Raw genomic sequence first — 23033 nt, forward strand, 5'->3', positions numbered from 1 at the left:
CAGTTTGATCACGGACTGGAACAGGCTGATCGTACAATCTGGAATAGTTGAGGCGTACTGAAACTTGCAAAGATCAGTCCACAGATCGATCTTGTTGAGATCAGTGGTCGAATACAGATCATGGTCATGATCAAAGAGAGGTGATCGATAGAGATTATGGTTTTAACAAAGGAGAGAGATTTAGGGTTTATGGTCGATATTTTAGTTTAGGGTTTTAGAGATCAATCGTGCTGATAACGTGTTGTGAAAGTAATGGAAAAGTCTTTCTTTATTCATAACATAGAAGTTCCTTATATAGGAGATTACACCGTCGTAGATAAATGAAAAAATTACAAATCATAATCTATTGGTTATGAGCCATCCACAATCTGGTTCATAACATATTTATCATTTTAATGAAATATATAACTGTAAACTGTTGTCATAAAGCTTCTAATAATTATGCTAACTCTTTCTCAAAAAAAAAAAAATAATTTAAATGAACCTATTTGAATAAATAGTTAAATTTTATAGTTTGATTTAATAAAAATATTTTTGGATAAGTGAATTTATATGAAAAGAAAAGTTGATAGTAATGATTTTTTTTCTTTTGTGAAACAAATTTCTTTTATTGTGCTAATATGAATACTTTACATGGATAGAAAACTCTAATGATATGTAAGATTTGTGTAAATGTATATTTATTGTTCTTCTAAATTTCAAAATGTTTCCAATAACACTGTCTACATTTTAAATATATTTATATACAAATATAACTGCGCATACATCGTAAACCTGTGATATGAAACCAGTGTGACAAAAAAGCAAAGAACCAAAATTACCGTGTCCTTTAAAAGAAGATGGATATGATCAATAATGGGCCACCATTTGTTATCTCTATCAGCTAATCTCTATTTTCTTCAACACAATCCTCATCATTATCATCATCACATAAACGATGGAGGAGGCAGTTTCCAGAAATTCCATGTGTTAAAGTCCTCCTGTTTGTAAAAATTTCATCAAAAATCCGCAAGAAAGCAAAACTAAACTTAGAAGTATATAGTATACCCGTTCTGAGGAGGTGGTCGTAGCTGGGAACATTCCATTGACAAGAGCATGAAGATTTGTGTATGACCTTGTATCCACCCTACGATTCACAGCTACTTGCCCCTGCAAGATTACAATTGTTTCAGTGCCAATTTACGCGTTTGCGTTTACATTTGAAATTTCTTTTGCATTTTGGAAAAGAGAAAACAGAACATTTTCAGTGTTTCCTACACAATACGTCAACAAAGCCTAAATGAAAACGCCAAACGCAAACTTACAGACTGTAAGTTGAGCAAAACACTTTGAAGTCATTGTTTAATTTGAAAGACAAAACAAACGCAAACAAGCAATAGAGAGATGGAGACCTAAGGCATTACTTGTTCCACAAACCGTTGCTAAGTAATGTGTTTAAGATTTTAAGGATGGGTACCTTGGGGTTAATAGTGAAGATCTTTCCCCGGGGGATTCCGACTTCAAGGTAGCTTATCTCATCCGTATTTCTGTTTCCAAAACCAGCATAGAAAGGGTTGTGTTCAGGAGGAAACAACGCTCGTATCTCCTGTCCAAAAGAGTAAAAAAAGAACAGTTATATAGCAGTTCTCAGGACATAAAGAGTTTCAAGAGATGGAAACCGCACAAAACTAACTAACCGCCAAGCAAGAAATCTTGAATTCATGAGGTGCTCTTCTAATTACTGTAGAGAAAGAAACAAATCATGAGAAAGTCAATGTTTTTGATAATCTGAGGAGTAAACAGATTCTACCTTCACGATACAAAGAAGGAAAGACGCCATCAGGAGATATAACAACAGGCCCATCCGGCAATGCTTTCCCATCCTGGCATTTGCTAGCTTTATGATTAACAAAGTTGGCTAGATTCTCGATTTTTATGAATGCGTTTTTTGTCTGGTTTTACCTGCTTGAGATTAACTAGAAACTGTCTTGTGATTGAGGCCTGAGAAATCGCTCGTGCACTTAAAAACATCAACTGATATCCGTTTTCCTGTGGAAATGTTAAGGCAGAGAAAATGAATCTTTTGCTTCCATTTGTTACAGTAAGAACCAGAAAAGCACATAGAACATACCTTAACAGCAGAAAACAAGTGTGTAACACCTGTTTGCGACCAATCTATTCCAACCAAAGGCATAAACTGGCCTAAGACATCCGATCTATCAAACATAGAGAAAATTAGAAAAAGAACTAGAAACATAATAGAAAACCAAAGGTGAATCCTCTACCTTGTGATGGTACCATCTACATCTGAGATAACTATCCGAGCATTCCATTTCCATAAGTAAATCCTCGCGTCTACCTGTCAAATTAATGAGTATGTGAACACCAAGTGGGAACTCTCCATAGTTACATGTCGTAGTAAAAAGGATAAAATACCCACAATATTGGTGGAGAAAGTGAAATTCACAGTATTCATTCCTTCTTTCAGGTCTAGAGAAGCCAATTGTTCAGAAGTTGGAGCTAATGCCCTGACCATCTTTTTAACTGGTCTTTGCAGCGGCTTCTCTTGTTGTTTCTCCTCAGGTTCACCAGCGTCTTTAGAAGAAACTTCAGTATCGTTCTTTGATTTTCTCAGAGAGAAAGGCCAAAGCTTCCAGCTTCCACCCTCCGGAGTTGATGCATCACCAGGTTTCTCATTCCGGTCAACAGTTATCATCCCCTTGGGCTCAAATACTTGGGCAGTCCCAAATGAAACCACTCCTAAGATAATAGGAGCTGCTGCTTCCCATGGAAAATAGCAGCCACCAATCTTCAATATAAGCTTATCATTCTCCAACACCGATGGGCCCAAGGAAGCAAACGTTTCCATATCCAGTTTTTCTGAATTGAAGGCTTGAGAAGCCGCTTCTGCTCCCATTCCTTCACGTAATAAGTGCTTGCAGAAAGAGAGCTCGACTGAGAATGGAGCAAACGTTAAAGATTATACCATCCCACATCATATCTAAGGAGTTTATAAAGGTAAAGTAAGTAATATTCCCTTACCCACATCAGGATTAGCGATAACATGTGTGAACGCCTTAAAGTTTGGGCTACTCTCAGCAACGCTTTCTGCATCTAAACCCCTCGAGGACGACTCATCTTCTCTCAAATCCCACTTGGAAGTATTGGAAGATGGGTCAAATGACTGGCTCATAGGCTGACAAGGACTGGCATCCATATCATCATTGTCGTGAAGCCGCATAATCGGTAATGATTCAACCAACCGGTCAACCTCTTCTCCAGAGACATCATTTTTCCTCTCTATGTCAACCGCCTCTGACAAGACCTTTGAGTCCTCTTTCCCATCAACTTTTACTGTATGAGGAGAATTCGACCCTCCAGAACTACTCTCAGCAGGTTTACAGTCGTCAAGATCACTAAATGAAAATTGCTCCTCTTCCATCTCTGGTTGCATAACGCTTGCAGCACTTGTTGACTGAGACTCTCCCGTGGTGGTTTTACTCTCATCTTGAACAAGAGAGCCAGTACTGCTCCCTTCTTGAGAAGTGCCAATGCTCCATAAATCCACTTGGTCATCAGCTACATTCTCCACAGATTCAGGAACAGCTAACATTTCTTGCTTAGAATCCTAATGCAGATACAATGACATCAGTCCCATAAATTCGATAAGCTTACTTCCAAAGCTATTAATCTACCATTACCAACAAAATGAGATTTCATAAAAGACTAACCTGTGCTCGAGGCTCGGCTGATTCCACACAGACATCTACTTCCCCACTCACTTCACTAGCAATAGAGAACACAGTACTAGTCGACCCATTATCAACAAGAATAGCATTCTCTTCACAGTAATCATCCACATTGTTACTCTCACGAAAGTCCTGCTCTTTCTCATCAAGATACCGCAACGTAGGAGACGCAACAAGAGGAGTCTCCAATATCAAATCACTATCCACCATCTTCTCCTCGCTTCCAACAACACCATCCTCCACCTTACTCTCCCTAACCGATCTACCACCAAACACAAACCCTAGAATCCCAGGCTTACTAGGACAATCATAGTTACAGCTCTTAGACTTCAACGGCAACTTAACCTTATCATCATCATCACCGTCATCACCATCGGCTTCGTCGCCGGAAGATAAATTGTAAACCTCGGCGGTCTCGGAGTCTCCGATGACGTCATCGGACTCTCGGAGGAAATAGGCTTGGCCTGTGTGAGCCAAGTACATGTTGAAAGGCGATTCGACGCCATTGACCTCGATCTTGATGAGGTTGCGTTTGTTCTTCAAAACCCCTTGGAATTTGCCGAATCGGACGTACCAGGGGGAGGATTTGAACGAGCCGTCGGGCTGCTGGACGACGATGATGTCGATCGCGCCGCCGAAGGGGTGGAACGGACCTGAGACCGTGCCTACGCCTCGGTAGATGTAGCTCCCGATCCTACCCACGGCGTTCATTTTCTGTGAATTGAGAAAAAGTCAATTCGGTTTTTCCAGAGATTGGAGACTCGATGGATGATCAACCATCGTCTTGCGGAGAAAGAAACGAAATTCAAAGGAGGTTGACGGGGCAAAAGGGCTTTTTTCGTCGTTTCCTAGTGATCCACTTTTTCTCATTCTCAATTTTCGTCTACGCTTTGATTAATCTTTTTTTTTTCAAATAATCATTATTTTTAATCATTATTTAGAAGTTACAAACTTACAAATGTTCACCAAATCAATTTCTATTGTTTTAATATGAAGCATTAAATTAAAAAAGTTTTAATATGTTTTTAATATGATTTCCTACAGTATAATGTTAACATTATTTACTACTTTATTAATTAGTATAGATTATATCAATCAAACTTTAGTAGTTTTTTTTTACCTGGAAAAAAAAAAGAAAACTTAGTTTTTTTATTTTAATTTTAATTTTATTCAATTGCTATATCATAAATGTTTTCATGTTTTAAACATATCAATGTTGGCTTGTTTAGCACCGGCGCTGGTCCCAAACCTTCATTTTATTTCAAGTTCCTTCTGTGGCAGTTCGGTGTGCGACTTAGGATTCGTTTTGTGAGGAGATGTGCTTCTTCTAAATCGGCATATACTCTCAGATCTGTGTAGATTTCTTAGATAAAAGCTCCGGATCTTATGATTAACGGTGTGGTCTAGCTACAAAACCTTTTGTTAAGAATCTATGTCTAGATCTGTGTAGTTTTGTTGATTTTGCATATCCCTCTTGATTTCGGTTGCGTCTTCTCTTTTACAGGTTTCAGCTGTGTTGTTAGAGTTTGCTATGGATCCTGCCTAATCCGTCTTTCTGCCGTTCGTGGCCTGTGTGTGTTGTTTATGGATTGGTGGGCTTGGCTCCTAGTTGTTTGTTCAGATCTCGTGGAGATTTGTTATGTGGCTTCATACCTAGGCGTTCAACAGTCGCGTTCGACTAAGCCGTTTCCGGGAGTTGGTGATTGAATCGAAGGAGGTTCTCGCTTGCCGGTATATGGAGTTCGTGTTGCTTGGTTCTTGAGGAGTGTCCTCGTCGTGCTAGGAGAAAGTGGTTTTGCGGTGGTTTGGCCGAGGGCATTCCCGCTAAACAGTTTCATAGGTTCTCTTGATACCTGCCATACCTGTTTGTCGGAGGCTATTACCGCTAGCTTGAAATCTAGTTGCTTAGCTTAAATATGTAGTTTGTACTCGCCCTTTAATGTTGGTTTCGGTTGGGCAGTTGCTTCCCCTGCGTGGGATCTCGTTTCCGAGGATATTTCTTTATCCGTCGGCTTAGCTAACCACGAATTAATCATGTGTTCGTTGGTCTTTGTTGTTCTTGTATCAGTTGTTGAATATCTATAAAATCAATCTTTGACGGGAAAAAAAAATATCAATGTTGACACTTGAACTAGTTCATATAACTTAGTACGTAAAGTTAACTAGTCTCATTAATTTATGGCATAGTAACTTTTGGTAATTTTGATTCTTTAGATTATGGAGAGTTTGGATAATTTTCACACAGAGATTTTTTTTTTATTAATCTTGATTCTTTTAAATATTTTCATATACATTCTAGTAATTCAAATAGTGTTTACCAAGTTTTTCCGTTTACCTTACATGTGTTGCGAAATGTTCGTTTTTTTGAAACTAGTGTTGCTGAAATGTTTCGATCTTGACTTGTTATGGCCGGCGGCCCTGCGCCATGATCTGCATAGTCCATCAGTCCGACTCTCCGTCCTAGACAGCACCCTGATAACTCTTTTGGTGCCTCCATGCTTCGTACCGCCATAGAGTCTAACTTCGAAGAGTTTTCAAGCGCATGCATGTTATTTTTTTTAATTTTTATTTTTTGAATTACCAAGAGGTTCGGCCGAAGCCCTAATCCCCTCAGATCCAAAATCACAACATGCAATATTAATTTCGTCCTGCCGGTCACTCGAACCGGGGACCTCTGATAAATTGTCATAGCCATGTTATGTTTACCCTATTAATAAGATACACAAGTTGCATTTCAAAACTTCATCTCTCAAGTCTTCTAACAATTTACGGCTGTTGAAACACTCAAATCATCTTATTGGCGAAAAGCCATGACTGAAGAGATTAATTTTCGAATTAAAAATCACACTTGGAATCTCACTAACTTTTTTCATTCTTTCAAAGTTGTAGGTTGCCGCTGGCTTTTTACCATCACACACAGAGCGGATGCTTCTACTGAATAATAAAAGACTCGTTCGGTCATCAAAGATTACATTCGAGTACCGGGGACTGATTACCAAGACACATTAAGCCATCTTGTCGAGTTTGCTACCATACACATTGTATTCAGTATCGCCACACAATGGTCTATGAGACAGTTAGATGTCCCAACGGCATCATGCAAGGCTATTTACCGGATGAGGCCGCCATGATTCTGTTAAGATTGATACCTATATACTCTGTAATCAACCTCAACGTCTTACTGGTATTTAAAGCTTCTTCTAACAGCAAACTCTTCATTCCAATCAGAGTCTTTGCCTCTCTCAAACTCCACGTCAGCATTATCTCACTTCCTCCTTTGATCAGAACATGACCAAGCGTATCAGATTCATTGACACCGACAATCTAACAACAGTTTGTAAGCTTCGAAGGACCATTTATAAACTTACAAAAGTTCCATGGGAATGATACAATGAGCTCTATACATTCTAGCTCATAGTGGGGTTCACAAACTCTCTCGTGGATACATCTTTAGTTATCTACAACAAAGACAACATACTCTTATGCATTGTTGTTTTATGTTGCATAAGAGTATGTTGTCTTTGTTGTAGATTTGTAAAGATGTATCGGCGAGAGAGTTTTTTTTTTTTTTTAGTTACGGACTACCCATTCTTCATGCCTTCAGGAAACTGAAGTTGCTGTTATGGAAGCTCTAGTAAGGAAATACATGCAGCTGTTGATACCGTGAACAGAGAAAGCAGCAGTGGATGTAAAAAGATTGAAGATAATCGCTGGATCATTATAGTCTGCGCTTGTAAGAGAGAGACAAGATCTAGCAGAAACAAAGCAGAAGGGAAGTACAAGTTTGGTCCGGACAACAGATGAAGCAGCAAGAGAGGATTTGGTGGAAACAGCCAAGAAGTTGGAGCAGGCGACAAAAAGAAGCAGAGGATGGAACGTTCTTGGCTGCAACTGCTAGAGACGAGATAAGAATGGCGAAAGACTTGGCTGAACAAGCGAAAACCAGAATGTCCATAGTAGAGAATAGGTTAATGGAGGCGAAAATGGAGATGGAAGCTGATAGAGCTTCAGAGAAGTTGACCTTGGCTGCTATTAAAGCTTTGCAAGGGACTGAATGTTCTCAGAGATTTTGATGAGATTAACAATTCACCAAGAAGCATCATAATCTCTGTAGAAGATTACTACGAGCTAAGCAAGCAGGCACACGAGTCAGAGGAAGCAAACACAAAGCTATCACAGATTGTTTCTTAAATTCAAGAAGCTTGCTCTGTCGCCAAAGGTTTTAATGTTGTCAAGGAGTAAGTCTCACAAGTGAAAACCTTTTTCTTTTCTACAAACCATTTTGGTTTTGTTTTTCTTACACCAACAGACTCCTTGAGATGAGTCTAGCAAATGACTCTTGCATGAAGTTTTTTTTTAATTTACTTGTAGGAAATAAAGGCATTGACACACACTTGCAAGTTCAGACAACATAGAAATCTATTTCAAAGCAAAAGTATTAATATTATTAAACCAAACACCAATTGAACCAGAAACATACAGCGATACTTAGAAGATACCTTTATTGTCTAGCAACTAGTACTTAAAACATTGCATTTTAAAAATCCACCCCAAAGGCAAACCCCTTTGAAAGAGACATAAATTGAGCCTGAGTCAGAGGGGTCTGCTAGTACCATTTCTTATTGTGTTCACAGCTTTGAAGGCTTGGGGAAAATGTCAGGGGTGAACTTCTGCGCAGCACTGAGACTACCCTTGATCTTCATCGCACCCCTGCACCAAAAACATTAAGAGATCAACTTCTTATACAAAATTGAAGAAACTCAAGAAAGCAGAAGCTTGTGTTTGTTGTTGCTATTGGTGGATTTGGGTTCAGACACAAGACAAAGCTGCTTCAACACTTGTAATAAAATGAGAGGAAAGAACAAACCTAATGAAAGCAATCTGAGGATTCATCTTGCCGGTAGCGACTTTGACAAAGTCATCATCTTTGAAGGAGAAAGTAGCATCCACTTTCCCTCCTTCGTATTTTCCTAAATTCATTTTTTTGCAAGATCAACGATCAAACAATTGATTTAAGGCAATCCAAATACAAATCCGTTCTCATATTCGAATACCCAATTAGCATAATCTAAGAGAGAGATAACCTTTGGTGACTTCTCCTTTCTTCAGATCAACGATGTAGGTAACCTCTTCAAACCCCAATTTCTGATAATTCAAACAAAAAGGGGCAAAAATTAACAAAAAATTAAGAAAAAAACACAAATCGAGTCTAGGAATGTGGGTGACCTTGGGAGCGACGTTGATCTGATAAACGAGACCGATCTTCTCTGTGAGCTCTTTACCGGCGTCGGTGGAGAGATGCTGCTTCATCAAATCCATGATCGCATCGGATTTTAGCTGGGTTGTCGCCATTTTTTTTTCTTTTTTTGCGGTTGGAGAGAGATTCGGACAAGGTGTGGATTTTAAAGAAGGGAGGTTCGGCTTCGTATCGGACAAAGGAGATAGATGGTGACGTGATCGATAAGTATGGGAAGATTGAGATAGCCCTGGCACGCTTCCCTATTCGGCTATTCAAAGATACAGTTCTATTTTTATTTTCGGAGAATTCGGAGAGACTAATCTAACAGATTTTGCCATTTTCTCCTAATACAGTAATTAAGACAAAAATGCAAACTCAATTACTGTTCTCTAATGAATCTCTGTACAAATATTTGTTTCTGGTAAAAATCTCTACAAATATTCTAGAATTTTTTACGCGTAGGCGTACTTTTTCTTTCTTCCATTTCACTTAGACATACTCTCTTTATGTCCGGTACTTTATTAGAAAAAATGACCAAACTACCCCATAATTTATTCCATATCAACTAGTTTACTTATTTTTTTTTAAATTTAGATTTTTTTTTATTTTTACTTTACAGTAACCCAATTTCATCATCTCTTTCATCTCAATCCTCTTAAAAACCCAAGATTTCGTCAATTTCCTTCACGCCGTCGCATCTCAAGAATCAAAGTTTCAGCTTTATGCAATCTTTCTATCTCCCTTTCGATTGTAAATCCTAAATCCACTCCACTTTTCTACTTGTCTAATTACCGGCGAGGCTTCCCGGCCAAATTGCGAACTACCTAAACGGCTCTTTGCAACAATCATGTTTTAGAGGAAGTGATTCAATCTTGTCGGTATTGTCAACATTGATCCGTGTGGTTGGGGTAGAAAACATGTGGTCACTAGAAGAGTGGAACCAGCGAGGTGTGTTGGAGTTTGTTGGTTAGGGGTAGCGGCGTCGTGTGGTATGTATGTTATGTTGTTACATGTTAATAGGTTGTTACCTTAGTGGAGAGAAAAAGGCTTTGGGTTGGTGAACATGTCGTGAGTATTATGGTAGTTGTCATACACATCCACAGATATTTGATAAAAAATTTGGTTGGCAAAACACTTAACATCGTACTGGCTGAATATTGGAGAGGTACACATTGGGTCACCCATGCGGATGTGGTTAGTATCCTCTGTTTTCTAACCACATGAATCCCAGATGAAGTGTAATGTAACTGAAGGAGAGAGAACAAAGGGGAGACATTTATTAATAATAACTGAGAGTGTGACTTGTGTTTTAAAAGAAACGAATCTGGTCTCTTTTTGGTCTTATCTATCTCTTTCCAACCAAGAACAATTTTGTCTAAACAAAATAAAAAAACAAGTCTAAAGTACACTACCAGCAGAAATTATGTCAAAGTGTAAGGATCCAAGACTAAAGTATGTCTATATGGTAATCTCTCAATATTCTATGGAGAAATAGGAGTATGTATCAAATAAACAAACGAATGCGAAAGATACGATATTTTGGTAAATATTCCATGGTTATAGTGCTAGGCTAAAAAAACATCAGATTTTTCGTGATACTATAGAAACTGAACATATTTATTTTTTAAAGTTGTGCGTTATCTATATCTCTTATATATTAATCCTTGAACATTACAAAATGTTTTTGTAGGCACGTGTCATTATTAGGATGATTCTTAAAATCCCTAGAAAAATAAGTTGTCCATATAACTATATATTATATTTTTTATTAAACTAACTATAAAATTGATTAATAGTATACAAAAGAATATTCTCAATTCTTTCTTTAAATAAAAGCTACGGTATTACCTGCTATGATTAATATATATATGACAACAAGATGATAATTCGTGCGTATGCGCAGAGTGAGTTTTTTATACTAATGTTTATTCATTAAACAGTTTTAACGTTTTACAACACTGCAATCTTTATCAATTGTAAAATGACGAATACAAATGTTGGTCTCTTAAATGTATCATCGTAATTGAAGAGTTAATGTATTACAACTCATTTTACTTATTTTTGTGCATATGCACAAAAATAATTTTTGCGGCTGACACAAATAAAAAAAAAAACAGATAGGCAACATCGATTGTAAAATGACGTAAATAAAAAGTTTTCTGCTCTCGATTTGTTTACTATTGATTCTTCATAAGTGATTTCATATTCTACTTCATAAAATTGTGCTTTCGTTATCGTTTATGTTTCACTTATATGAGTTTTGTTTCTTTTTTTATTTCTTTTGTGAATTCGGTGAATTACATAAGTGTCAATTTAAAAATATGGACATCTTTAAAAATTAGTTCCACTCTAGATACATATCTAAAAATAAAAATTTTGAAGAAAATCATCGGTAAACTCTATTCACATCTTAGTATTCAAATCTAATATATCAAACTTTTATATAATATAAGTGCAGACTTGAAATATAAATGTATGTCTAGTATATATTCATCAGTTCTGTCTAAAATTCATCTAATTCTAGAACAACAAAAAAAATTACTTATTTTATTAACCTACGCTTTTGAGGTTTAGTTACTTAAGAGTATATCGACAAAAAAAATTCATATAATAATTTATCATTCTTGTATATGTAAACTATGTACAAAATAAGAACAGTTTGATTTATTAAATGATAAACCAGAAAATTTATATTAAATAGTTTAATCTCATGATGATACTTCTTCAAGAGAAGTTGTATAAAATTTGATATCTAATCAGAACTTTTTTAATTATTAATTACTCCATATTTTTCATCCTCTTAATTTTAGACTAAATCTATTAATAAATCTTTTTATAACCCATGAATCATTTTGATCGCTAGTTTATTTGTATCCAACACAATTTTGACATCAATCCAAAATATATATTTAAGTGACCGATATATAACATAACAAAAATGCATAAGAGCTTTGCTTAAAAAAATTATTAAGAAAAATAAAAAATCTAATTATGATATTTCTTTTCACGTTTCATCAAAACCCAACCAACATAAAAATGAATCTCACATAACTATTTTTCATTTTTTTTGTCAAGAAACTCAAGTTTGGAAAAATTATCTTGAAAAAATAATTCAAAACCATAACAAAATATTAATACATAATAGAATTTGAAAAATTAATTTACAGAACAAAATATAACACGTTATTGCAGTTAAAATTTAGTGAAAATATATAATATCATTTGAGTTTGATGAAAAATGTAGTCAATAATAATAATTTGGTTAGAATGGATCATATACCCTAATAATACATATATGTTAATAATAAATAGAAAAATTTGTTAGATCAGTAAAATTCTATTTGCGAAATTACTTACATATTTCATCAAGTTCATGCTAAAAAAAAATTGAACTTACCAGAAATATTTTCCTCTTTAGATCACTAAATTTAAATTTACAAAACTGAAAACAGTTATGGAATCTATTCTATTAAAACAATAACATGATCTATTGATATAGGTGTGGTTCAACTATTTTAATACAATTATTAAAACCTCTTATTAATCATTTAAGATAAATATTATACAAAAAACACAAATATAACTAAAAACACACAAATATAAAAATTAAATTTCCCAAAAAATGTAAAACAAAAAATATACCGCTCTTTTAAGGACGGGTCAGAATCTAGTAAATATTAATACATAATCAAAACATATATTTTTTAAAAAATATTATGAAAACAAAAATAGAACATAAACCAAACAAAACAATAAAATTAGTAAAATTCATAAAATTACCCAAAATACACAATATAGCAAAAATACATAAATTTCAAGGATATGTAGAATTTTTTTGAGACAGAATTATAGAAAAACATTTGAGGGAGAAATTTCCTTTTCTATATATTTTATCAAGAATATGTATAAAAAACTAACACAAACAAAAAATAAAGTAACATTCGTAATATTTATTTTCTCGATTTATTAAACCAAATAAGCAAAAAATAAAAATAAGTAATGAATCAAATATTTTTTCCTTTTAATCAATAAACTCTGAGGCAAAACCACCAACAGTTAATAGATAACAAAAAATTCAAAAAGTTAAATAAACAAAATATAGAGAGATATAAAAGGAAAACAATAAACATAAACATAAAAATGTAAAATTTGTTTTTGTAATAGAAATAAGAGATTGTAGATCATTGTGTCTATATAAATATAGGGTTTTGAGAGTTACAAGAACTTTGTCCACGACTCCGCGCTTGTGCGGAGGCAATGCCCCTAGTGTCATAAAAGAAAGTAGTAAATAGTTTAGCGAAGAGTGAACAAGCTTTGGAAATAAGGGACAGCACTTCCCAGGTAATACCGAGGCTCCCTAAAAAATTTACCATATGAATTTAATCTGAAATTGTAAAGCACGAGCTTGCCTTCGGCATCGCTGCAATCATAAAGTAATAGCCTGTTGTCAAAGAGTGATGCGACCGGTGGCATTGAGTAAAGATATTTCTCTTCGATACAATTGAGAGTTGACCGGAGATTTATGGAATAAGTTTTGTCCCAAGTCACATTGTCTTGATTTAACGACCATATAGTTTGTGTGTCTCCCTTATCCTCCGATAAGCATAGGCGGTCATTCAAGGAGCACATAGTGATTCGGTGATGAGGTGCATAGGCAACGGGTATTTTTGCCATTACGTCAAAAGTCTCAGTGTGAAGATGGAAGGATAAGACTTGTGCTTCTGTGACGGCGTCAATGAACCAATAGAGAAATCCATGTGCATGCGCTGGTACTTTATCATGTAGTGATCGGATAAGGACAAGAAACAATCACATCATGCCTCCAAGTGTTGTTATTGTTCTCGAAAGAGAAAACCTCGCATGTATTAATTTTCCCGTCTAGGTATACACAATGAGAGTTGTACAACCAAACAATCTTGTACGTCCCTGTGATATTGTCTTTACCGAATCCCAAGAAAGGGCGTCGAAAGCGGTTATATGTAAGCTGAGCAAGTGTTTGAAATCTCGCCTCGGGGAGTTTACGGTGCCATCTAGTTGCGGGATTGATCACATACATGAAGGTGCTTGAATATAGGCAAGCCAGACCATCACAACTCCGTGTAGTTCTCACGTTAATTTCCCTTTTCGAAGCGACAGGGTAACGAATATGGTTCTCTTCCGAAACTAACGTTGCTCCCACACTCAATAACCTAAGAGAAGCTTTTCCACGTTTTTCAAGCCTAGGATGACATATCAGGATGCTCGGGTCTCGAGATTTCTGCTGATGTCTCAGATTTCTCTCCTGGAAACGTGGGGACTCTATTTCAGTTCTCCATTGTTTCGACACAGCTCTAAATCTCAATAGTGATTTCACCGGAAGTTTCTCAAGAATCTGATCTATCACCACATCGTGAGGTATATTTACTAACATATTCGGACTGCTACTGATAGTCTCGTAAACGCCTCGTTTTCGTTTAGGCATCGTGTGATCGATGACTCTCTTGGAAAACAACCGTAGGTTTTTTTGTATTATTTCTCTGAGTTTTTTCTTTTGTGTTTTGTTTTACGATTTGGTTGGAGAGGGAATTGTATATATAGTGAGACAGATTCTCAAAATCTTATTCCTGATCCTTCTTAACTTATACTAGAAATTTGACCCACGATTTTCATTAAATTTTAAGAAGAATTATAGTAAAAATATATTTATTAAATATTTTTTTTTATATTACAAATTATATAATCTAATAAATATATAATCAGAAAGAGTTTAGATTTTTTTAAAGTACAACTATTAGTATATGAACCAGCTAATTTATAGAATCAATTTTTTCTAAAGTATACATGTATCTATAGTAAAATTCGAATAAAACACTAATATTTACAGAATTTAACTCTCTATTTTTAAGTATGATATTTAACTTTACATATTCTTTAATCTATTTATTGAGTAACATAATCCAACATAAACCTAATCCCACTCCTTAGATATTAAATCTTTAACGATGATCACTAAGGCATAAATCTAAATATTATATTATTTTTAATTGAATGTATTTTTAAAAATGATATCCAACTTAATGTATTTAAAGAAATTTCTCTTTATTCTCCCATTCTCTTATTAGATAGAACATAAATATTTTTTTGACCAAATTGAAAATGTGAACATTGTAGTTGTTGATTGAAATTGGTTCGATAAATTTCTTATAACTTTAAAAATATTTTTTCCTTTTTAAATTGTGCACTCAGTTAAGTGAAATTGGAAATAATATATTTTCATCTTGGTAATAGTACATATTAATATCAATTCTTTTGTGAATCTTATAGTAAATTTTGCAATTTTTCCGAGAATCAGTGAAAAATATTTTCATTCAAGATAGTAATTAAACATTTAAAATTAATCATTTTATTAATTATTTGTCCTTGTTTAGAAAATACACTCCAGATATTTTTAATTTGAAAACTACATCATGGTACAACTTTTTGGAACCTATTTTCAAAATATTAATTAACTGAAATAATTTTCTATTCCTAAACAATAATTTATACATCTAATATTTCTTAAAGTAAATTTATTTTCTGTGTAGTACTGAAAACAAATGTTTTATATTCATGTTATTTAGAGTTCACAATTATGTTAAATAACTTAGTAAACAATATTATTAATATGATGTTTGTGAACTTTTTTGGTATTACATAATATAAAGTACTAAAAATAGATGGAAAATAATAACTATTCAAAAAATTGATATGGAGTCTTGGTAGTACAAAAGATTATGTATATATATATATATATATAGGTTAACTGAACTTAACCCGTCTTTAATAGAATGCATCCATGTTTCTGTCTCTCTTCTCATTGTCTTATGTTCTTGTTTCTGTCTCTCTTCTCATGTCATATGTTGTTACATCTCTGAAGTAGCAACGTGAAAGCAGTTGTTGCATAATCCTTGACTACACAGATACATTGATTACATCGTTAGCCACACTCTCTGACTCGGAACATGACTAATACTGAAACATGATTTATTGTAATTTGATACAGCTTTCTACATTTTAGAATATGTTTTCGTTTTTGAAAACAATTAAACACCAAACACTTTTACAGGGTTTCCTCAAAGAATTGAAAACCATACAGTACAACATAGACACCACATCTCACTCTGCACACTATACATTACATTCCAAAAAACAGAACAAAATTAAAGCCATAACAATTTAGCCTGTATATATCTCTCTCAACTAATCTACCTGATTCTTCTCCCAATACAAAGCAGCGGCCATGGCAGAAGCACTTGAAAGCTCCTATTAAAGAAACAGATAACAGCTGATTGATCTATTTGAATCATTCAAAACAAACTCTGTATACAGATCCTTCAATGCAATCACCATCGTCCTTATCAAGGTCTTGTTAACCTTCCCTCGAACAAAAAAAGCACCAAAAGACGTCAAAACATCGCCAACATAAACTTCTTGAAGATCCAATATTTTATTTTGTGACCTAGAGAGTAGAAGGAAACATAGTCACTCCACCAATAATAATTAGTCCAGTAATGTAAGCATTAGACCCTGGAATGTCATCTTGCATCTCTCAAGCACCATACTGGTAACCGGATTTTTGGCTTCAGCAATCACTTGTCGAGTCATTTTGATCTGCTCTATGATACCAGAAAGGATGGGTATGACGGTATGGCCCACTCAAAATCCTTAAGACCTAGATCTCTGCTCGAGTAATCCCTCCATGTTTGTTTCTATCGCTATTACTGCCCCCAACACTCTCATTCCAAATATGCAAATGTCTCAGGGACAAACAAATAAAAAAGGATCATCTTAATATCAAAAACAGTGATGAGAGACATCATTAAGACCCGAAGAAAACAACCCAAACATGTATGTTTTTCATTTGTAAGTGAGCACAAGCTAAACTCCCTATAATACTATAAGTCCGGACACTGAAAAACATACTGAAATTGACTATAAGATGTAGGAACATGTCATTCTTATAGTGCTTTAAATTGCTCAATTGCCAAGTTGATGTGTTTCCCTCTATGCTACAATCGTAATATGTGTCTTGTTAAAGTTCTCCATTTTGTGTTGAAGCAGCCTCAGCTTACTTTAATAAACTCCATGACATCTGAGAAAAGCCGTATCTATGAAAGTGAGCACAGAAAAGTAGCGTCAATTAGTCATCAGATTCAGAGTTTTGTGTTACCTTAAAGAGTTCAAGTAGAAAGTTGCCTTGTGATTCAAAAAGACAGTGATGACGGAACCAGTTTGGCCTCACATAGACCGAGGACAACATCATGGAAGAACCACCAAGCCCAGAATTATTAATACCACGATAGAACCAAGGTCCCAAATCGTGATACCTCAAAACCTTATGTCTAAGAAGATCAGTACCCGGGAGATGGTGTCCATGGAAGGTTTCCCCAGCAGATCAGTCATAAGATCCATCTGGTGAACCACATTCTTTCCAGGGAAAGTGGATTTCTCACTAATACTCCGGAAAAGATGCAGCCTATACTCCATATATCAATGGCGGGTGTATACTACAAATCCAAATTCACCAAAATTAGTTGGCAGTAATACAAAAATTGAAAAAAAGGCTTATATAGAGAAGCAACTTGGAACGGAAACATCCACAAAGTAGTGGAGCTGTATACTATCTTATAGCAACATAGTTCAGTAAATTTAATAAAGAATAAGGTTTGAGAATATATAAACTTACTTTAGGAGAAGAGAAAGACTCTTAGAGAGACATCTTGTTCACCATACCGTTCAAAAGATTGCTGTGGGGCTATCACTGAATGAAACCCCTTCCTAATCCAAAATCACAAATCTTGATTTTACAGTTTTCATTTGCCAGTTTGTTCTTTGGCTTCAGATCTCTGTGATAGACATTAGCTGCAAGTGCAACAACTGAGGTACATAAATTATTAAACATACTAAAATCTCCAGAAATCTCGATGGGACCAAAATTCAAAAGGCCAAAACTAAGTGAGATATTAGGAAACAGCATGAAGCCAATATACTACATCAGTGGGCTAAGTAGCTGAGTAAAAGTTAAGGTTTAAAAGACAATTTGACATACGCTATAATCTGTGGAAGTCAGTGATCTCTAGACAGATATTATATACACATAAAGAGATTGAATGATGAAAAAGGTAAAGTCAGAGACCAAAAGAAAATGAAATACCAATGTGGATGTACTTGAGTACCGTGATAATTGATATATGAAGAATTGGGGATGCTCTCTTGTCAAATAATCATTGATAGAGGAGAAAGCAACTTCTGATTACACTTGAGAGCAGCTCGGTGTGTTGAAACCTATTATAGAAGACATCAAGATCACCAAACATTACATTTGGTACCATAAATCAGAATATTATCAAATATTTGCTAATAACCAAGTCCAAAAACGCAAAGTGCAGATGTTTGATTGGTTAGATTTAGAGTGAGAACCTAATCTTTAAAGATAAACTAAGTTCTTCTTCTCCTTTGTGCTTCCTCTCTGCCTCAATAGCTCCCTCACAAAACGCTCCTCTTCTTCCTGTCTGTCTATGGTATGTGGAAGCTTAGTTGTCAAACAAAAGAACTAAGGATTGAATACAACATTTACTGGAAAGTTAACCGTGAGAAGACGAACACGGCAAAAATCAACATGAAATTGTTGCTCCGAAGAGATTTCTCTACTTCCAAGCCCCATTTTTTGAACACGGCATCAAACAACTCTTGGATCTTTTCACTCTGTTTCATTTCAATCAATGGGAAAGGATCAAGACGTTTAGGAACGCAAAAGACGGGAAGAGGAAAGGAAAACCGCAATCGTAAAGCAAAAATATCGATTGCTGACATGGCATTAGTTTTGCATCTGATTGGTTGATTTTTTCTGCCCACGTGGATAGCTTAGCTATTGAGGATAAGCAACTTTTAGTATTGTTAGATTAGATGTCATGAATTTGAAAACAAAAATCATTGAACACTAATCAAATATTAATGTGAAAAGTATATAGTTGAACACTCCGAACAAGAACACAAAATAGAATAATCTGTTAAAGGACACATAAGAGCATGAATAAAATTAGATGACTTGGAATAAAACAAACATATTAAAATATTTAAGTCAATTTTTTATATAAAAAGAACATATCCACAATTAAACAATCTCAACTATCACATTAAGAAATTTAGTTAACCGCAACCACAATGAAGTTGAATTAAACTAAAATGCATTCCATAAACGACACTCGGTTGGAACATTAAAACATGAACACACCTAGAGAACACGTCCATGCTTCTATAGCTTTCTATCAGGACCGGACATTGGTATCTAGAACTAACAAGGAGTCAAGACCGTCGACTATAAACACTTAATCTTGTAAGAGAACTCATAGAAAATGGGATATCTCAAGATAATCCTGAGGGCAATAATCTGACCAAAATAATATTGATTAACAAGATAAACATGTTATAAAGACGAAGAACATGTCTAAGAAGAAGGCAAACAGCAAACAATCGTGGTACAAAATCACGAAAAAGCTAATTGATTCACTATCTTTTATCATACTGGGGAGAAAGTTTCAAAAAAAAAAAAATGATAAAATTCAAAAAGTAGGAGAGGGGCAAATCTTTAGAAATGTTCGTTCCTAAACATAGGCACTGGAGGAACTTCTGTAAAATTCCCTAAGACACTTGTCATTGTCTAAATGGCTAATTTTGATTTAAGAGTTTAACTTTAAATATGTAAACAAATAATATTAACACTATTAATATTTTATCGTTAAGATTCTGAAAAGTGTATACCCACCGCTGGACATGCTCTACTTGATAAATCAGACCTACATAAGTTTCAATGGGCCCGTGCTTATATATCGGGAAAAAAATCTAATTATATAAAATAGGTTTTGAATCTCTCCAGTGGGGTCCATATCAGATGCCAGCACATCAATTCAGAAGCTGACGAGTCGACACATGTCCCCATGTGCTAGATGCTGCGTTTCATTTAAATGGAAATTGTAGTGGGCTTTCGTTGGTTGCATGAGAGCATGTCACATGTCCCCCTATGCTAGACGCTGCGTTTCATTTATATAGAAATCGTAGTGGGATTTCGTTGGTGCATTAGAGCACGTCACATGTCTGTCTATAAAAAAATTGTTCCTTTCGTTTCTTAATACACGGGCTTTTACGTAATTATCTTTGGGCTTTGCAGTTTGCTATTTTAGGTTTAAAAACCTATCCCGATGTCCAATACATCCATCTCCGAGAAGGCAAACCATCGGGGTTCACCGTCTTCTTCGATCTCTGCATATCTCAACCACCAATGGAGGCCAGTATGGTTCTAAGAGATGACCCTTCGTTAAGAATCTCTAAAATCGAGCTCCATCCGGGTCGTGTTGTTTCGTTTGAGATTCTTCCCCTCAGAACCCGTAACAGGATGCATTAATTCATCGCAATTAACGACGTTCATAACTCCTTCAACCTACTCCAAGGACGATTCCTCATTCAATGCATCTTTCCTCTACAGGTGATTGATCTCCAGCTATAAAAAGATGAGCTTTCATCCCGTTAACAGATCACTCTGGCTCAACGTAAACAATGAATGGAAAAAGTCTTCGCTTTGCATGTTTTACAGTCCAATTCCATCTCACTACTTCTCCAAGAAGGCTCCGGTGAGATCTCCGGTGACTAATGAGAACTCCATGTCGAAGAGATTCTTCAAATGGCTGTTTCCTCCTCCTCCGGCTCGACGCATCATCATGAGGCGGCATGGCTCCGTGAAACAGAAGGGGGCGGCGTGGGTTTGGATAAGATCCGGCGATTCTCCAAGAGTTTCTCTAGAAAGTACGAGCTTGGTTCGTGGCCATTAACCAGCTGCTAATGTTATTCACAAAGCAAATGTTAGTGCTTTTTGATTTGATGTCTTCTGGTTCTGTATTAGTTATGAGATCTGTTAGATTGTTTGTAATTTGTTGTGTAGATTACGACGGCAATTGCCACTGAGGATGTGAAGAGAAAAGTGAAGATATTGAAAACTTTGTCTGGTCATGACAATCTACTCATTTCTATGAAGCATATGATCAGGATCATAATGATGTCTATACTGCGATGGAGTAAGCTCTCTTTTAGTTCAAACTTCCTTGGAGAGTCTTATACAAGTGATTTGTTGTTTTAAGCTATGTCAAAAAGTAGAGATTTTGGATAGAATACTTTCAAGTTTCAAGGTAAGGGGACACTAGACAGTACACTTCAGACGTAGGACTGTTTGTTATATACTGAACTCGGTAGTGTGTTTTATGTGCAGAGGCGGAAGTACACAGAGGAGGATGCAAATACTGTTATCATACAAATATTGAATGTGGTTGCATTTTGTTATCTCCTCGGTGTTGTACATCGATAAGTCCAACCTCAGGTGATTATAAGAATCTTTTAAGACAGTAAACACTTGGTAAAAATGCAACCAAGTTATTTTAAAAAAAATAGAAGCTTAAAGCTTCATAGAAATGACGATTCGAATTTATCCGTACCCCTGCATATCTATTACTAATTTGCGTCATTTACTTTACTATAAGTTTCTCTTTCTATTTGCTTCAGATTCGGAGGTAACATCTGGGACAAGCACCCATAGAAATCTGAAAAAGGCAGCGTTAATATTGACCTCTATGTTACCAACTTATACTCTTTTGTTTTTGAACAACGAAGAGCTTGAAGCCTTATAAAATGGTAAATATCAAAGCCATGTGATGGAGGTTGGTATTTCAATGAGGACAAGGTTTTGGACAGCTTAGTATGGCTTGGATATGTAATTTAGATGTTGGCCAATTAAGTAAACAGTATGTTTATATCAAGATCACTCTACACAAGTATATATTTCTTGGCATTTGAAAATATGGTTTTTGCGTATCCCCTATATATTAATTGAGAAGCATTTGAAAAATTAGAACCTTAATTTTGTATTAATTAAAACAAACCCCAAATCATAGGTGACATTCTAAATGCCTTCTAAATTCTATTTCAAAGAATTCTAGAGCATCTAATATAAAGTATAGTTTAATCTAATGGTGTCACATAATTATATAACACTAGAGAACATTATATTAACCAAAAATATATGAAGTGTGTATTCTTTCCTTAAATAAAAGCTACGGAATTACCTAATATGATTTACATATATACGAGAATTAATGATTATGAATAATAAAGATTTGATAACAATTTTTGCATCCTTCTTCATTTTTGTTTAAATTTATATTATTAAAAAAACTTAAACAATCACATTAACCATATAATAAAAAAAATTAGATTTCTTCTTATATGTTATATTTTGAATTTTTTTAAATGACTTTAAATTACAAAAATGAGGAAACCTTATATGTTATATATTTTTTTAAACGACTTTAAAATACAAAAATGAGGACACTTTATATGTTATATTTTTCTTATATGTTATAATTTTCTTATATGTTATATTTTGATTTTTTTTAAAACGACTTTAAATTACAAAAATGTAAGTTTTCCTTAAGTATACGACTAAAAACATTAAAATGACATGTATCAATTCGATGGTTGATTTGAAAGCTTTCAAAACCATATGGAAAATAAAAGTCAAAATAATTCAACTGTGAAAACAATACTGTTCACTCTTTTCAAGAATGTGTTCGCTGGAAAAAATAAGGTTTTTATGTCATAATTTGTTTAATGTCCACTAGAGATCATTATATTAACCTAAAATATAAGAAGTGTGTATTCTTTCCTTAAATAAAAGCTACAGAATTACCTAATAAGATTTACATATATATGACAATTAATGATTATGAATAATAAAGATTTGATAACAATTTTTGCATCTTTCTTCATTTTTGTTTAATTTTATATTATTAAAAATATAAACAATCACATTAACCATATAATAAAAAAATAGATTTTTTCTTATATGTTATATTTTGAATTTTTTAAAATGACTTTAAATTACAAAAATAAGGAAACCATATATGTTTTTTTAAACGACTTTAAAATACAAAAATGAGGACACCTTATATGTTAGATTTTTTCTTATATGTTATATTTTAAATTTTTTAAAACAACTTTAAATT

General features: G+C 34.6%; 3 protein-coding genes and 2 long non-coding RNA genes across 10 annotated transcripts; 1 reads left to right on the plus strand and 4 right to left on the minus strand.

The window, feature by feature from the left end:
* Nucleotides 1-663: 663 nt before the first annotated feature.
* Nucleotides 664-4600, minus strand: LOC106406681 (phosphatidate phosphatase PAH2). 2 transcript variants are annotated; one of them, XM_013847384.2, is made up of 11 exons: nucleotides 3711-4598; nucleotides 3022-3607; nucleotides 2420-2934; nucleotides 2265-2338; nucleotides 2111-2195; nucleotides 1942-2028; nucleotides 1790-1862; nucleotides 1677-1720; nucleotides 1457-1585; nucleotides 1048-1149; nucleotides 664-980 (listed from the first exon to the last, which is right to left on the minus strand). In XM_013847384.2, exons 1-11 carry the CDS (start codon nucleotides 4437-4439, stop codon nucleotides 927-929), a joined length of 2478 nt encoding a protein of 825 aa, XP_013702838.1. In that variant the 5' UTR covers nucleotides 4440-4598; the 3' UTR covers nucleotides 664-926. The 2 variants fall into 2 exon arrangements, 1 of the variants encoding a protein (XP_013702838.1); XR_007328388.1 differs by lacking the exon at nucleotides 664-980 and having other exon boundaries at nucleotides 1047-1149; nucleotides 1664-1720; nucleotides 3711-4600.
* Nucleotides 4601-8129: 3529 nt separating this feature from the next.
* Nucleotides 8130-9289, minus strand: LOC106402434 (sterol carrier protein 2). Its single transcript, XM_013843167.2, has 4 exons — nucleotides 8955-9289; nucleotides 8813-8873; nucleotides 8596-8698; nucleotides 8130-8438 (listed from the first exon to the last, which is right to left on the minus strand). Exons 1-4 carry the CDS (start codon nucleotides 9078-9080, stop codon nucleotides 8357-8359), a joined length of 372 nt encoding a protein of 123 aa, XP_013698621.1. The 5' UTR covers nucleotides 9081-9289; the 3' UTR covers nucleotides 8130-8356.
* Nucleotides 9290-13744: 4455 nt separating this feature from the next.
* LOC125592525 (F-box protein At1g11270-like) lies at nucleotides 13745-14428 on the minus strand. Its single transcript, XM_048767741.1, has one exon. It carries the CDS (start codon nucleotides 14426-14428, stop codon nucleotides 13745-13747), a length of 684 nt encoding a protein of 227 aa, XP_048623698.1.
* Nucleotides 14429-15954: 1526 nt separating this feature from the next.
* LOC125592417 lies at nucleotides 15955-18708 on the minus strand. Of its 2 annotated transcripts, XR_007328390.1 has the most exons (5): nucleotides 18406-18680; nucleotides 18162-18270; nucleotides 17672-17847; nucleotides 17156-17492; nucleotides 15955-17077 (listed from the first exon to the last, which is right to left on the minus strand). It is a non-coding gene; the product is annotated as an uncharacterized LOC125592417 (long non-coding RNA). The 2 variants fall into 2 exon arrangements; XR_007328389.1 differs by having other exon boundaries at nucleotides 17672-18270; nucleotides 18406-18708.
* A 1360-nt stretch (nucleotides 18709-20068) lies between these two features.
* On the plus strand, nucleotides 20069-21843 carry LOC106405202. Of its 4 annotated transcripts, none has more exons than XR_002655474.2 (4): nucleotides 20069-20840; nucleotides 20921-21164; nucleotides 21245-21352; nucleotides 21535-21843. It is a non-coding gene; the product is annotated as an uncharacterized LOC106405202 (long non-coding RNA). The 4 variants fall into 4 exon arrangements; XR_001281291.3 differs by having other exon boundaries at nucleotides 20069-20467; nucleotides 20576-20840; nucleotides 20921-21352; XR_001281292.3 differs by having other exon boundaries at nucleotides 20105-20840; nucleotides 20921-21053.
* Nucleotides 21844-23033: the final 1190 nt, after the last annotated feature.

Source organism: Brassica napus, chromosome C9 (assembly GCF_020379485.1).
Source record: "Brassica napus cultivar Da-Ae chromosome C9, Da-Ae, whole genome shotgun sequence".
Lineage (NCBI taxonomy): Eukaryota > Viridiplantae > Streptophyta > Magnoliopsida > Brassicales > Brassicaceae > Brassica > Brassica napus.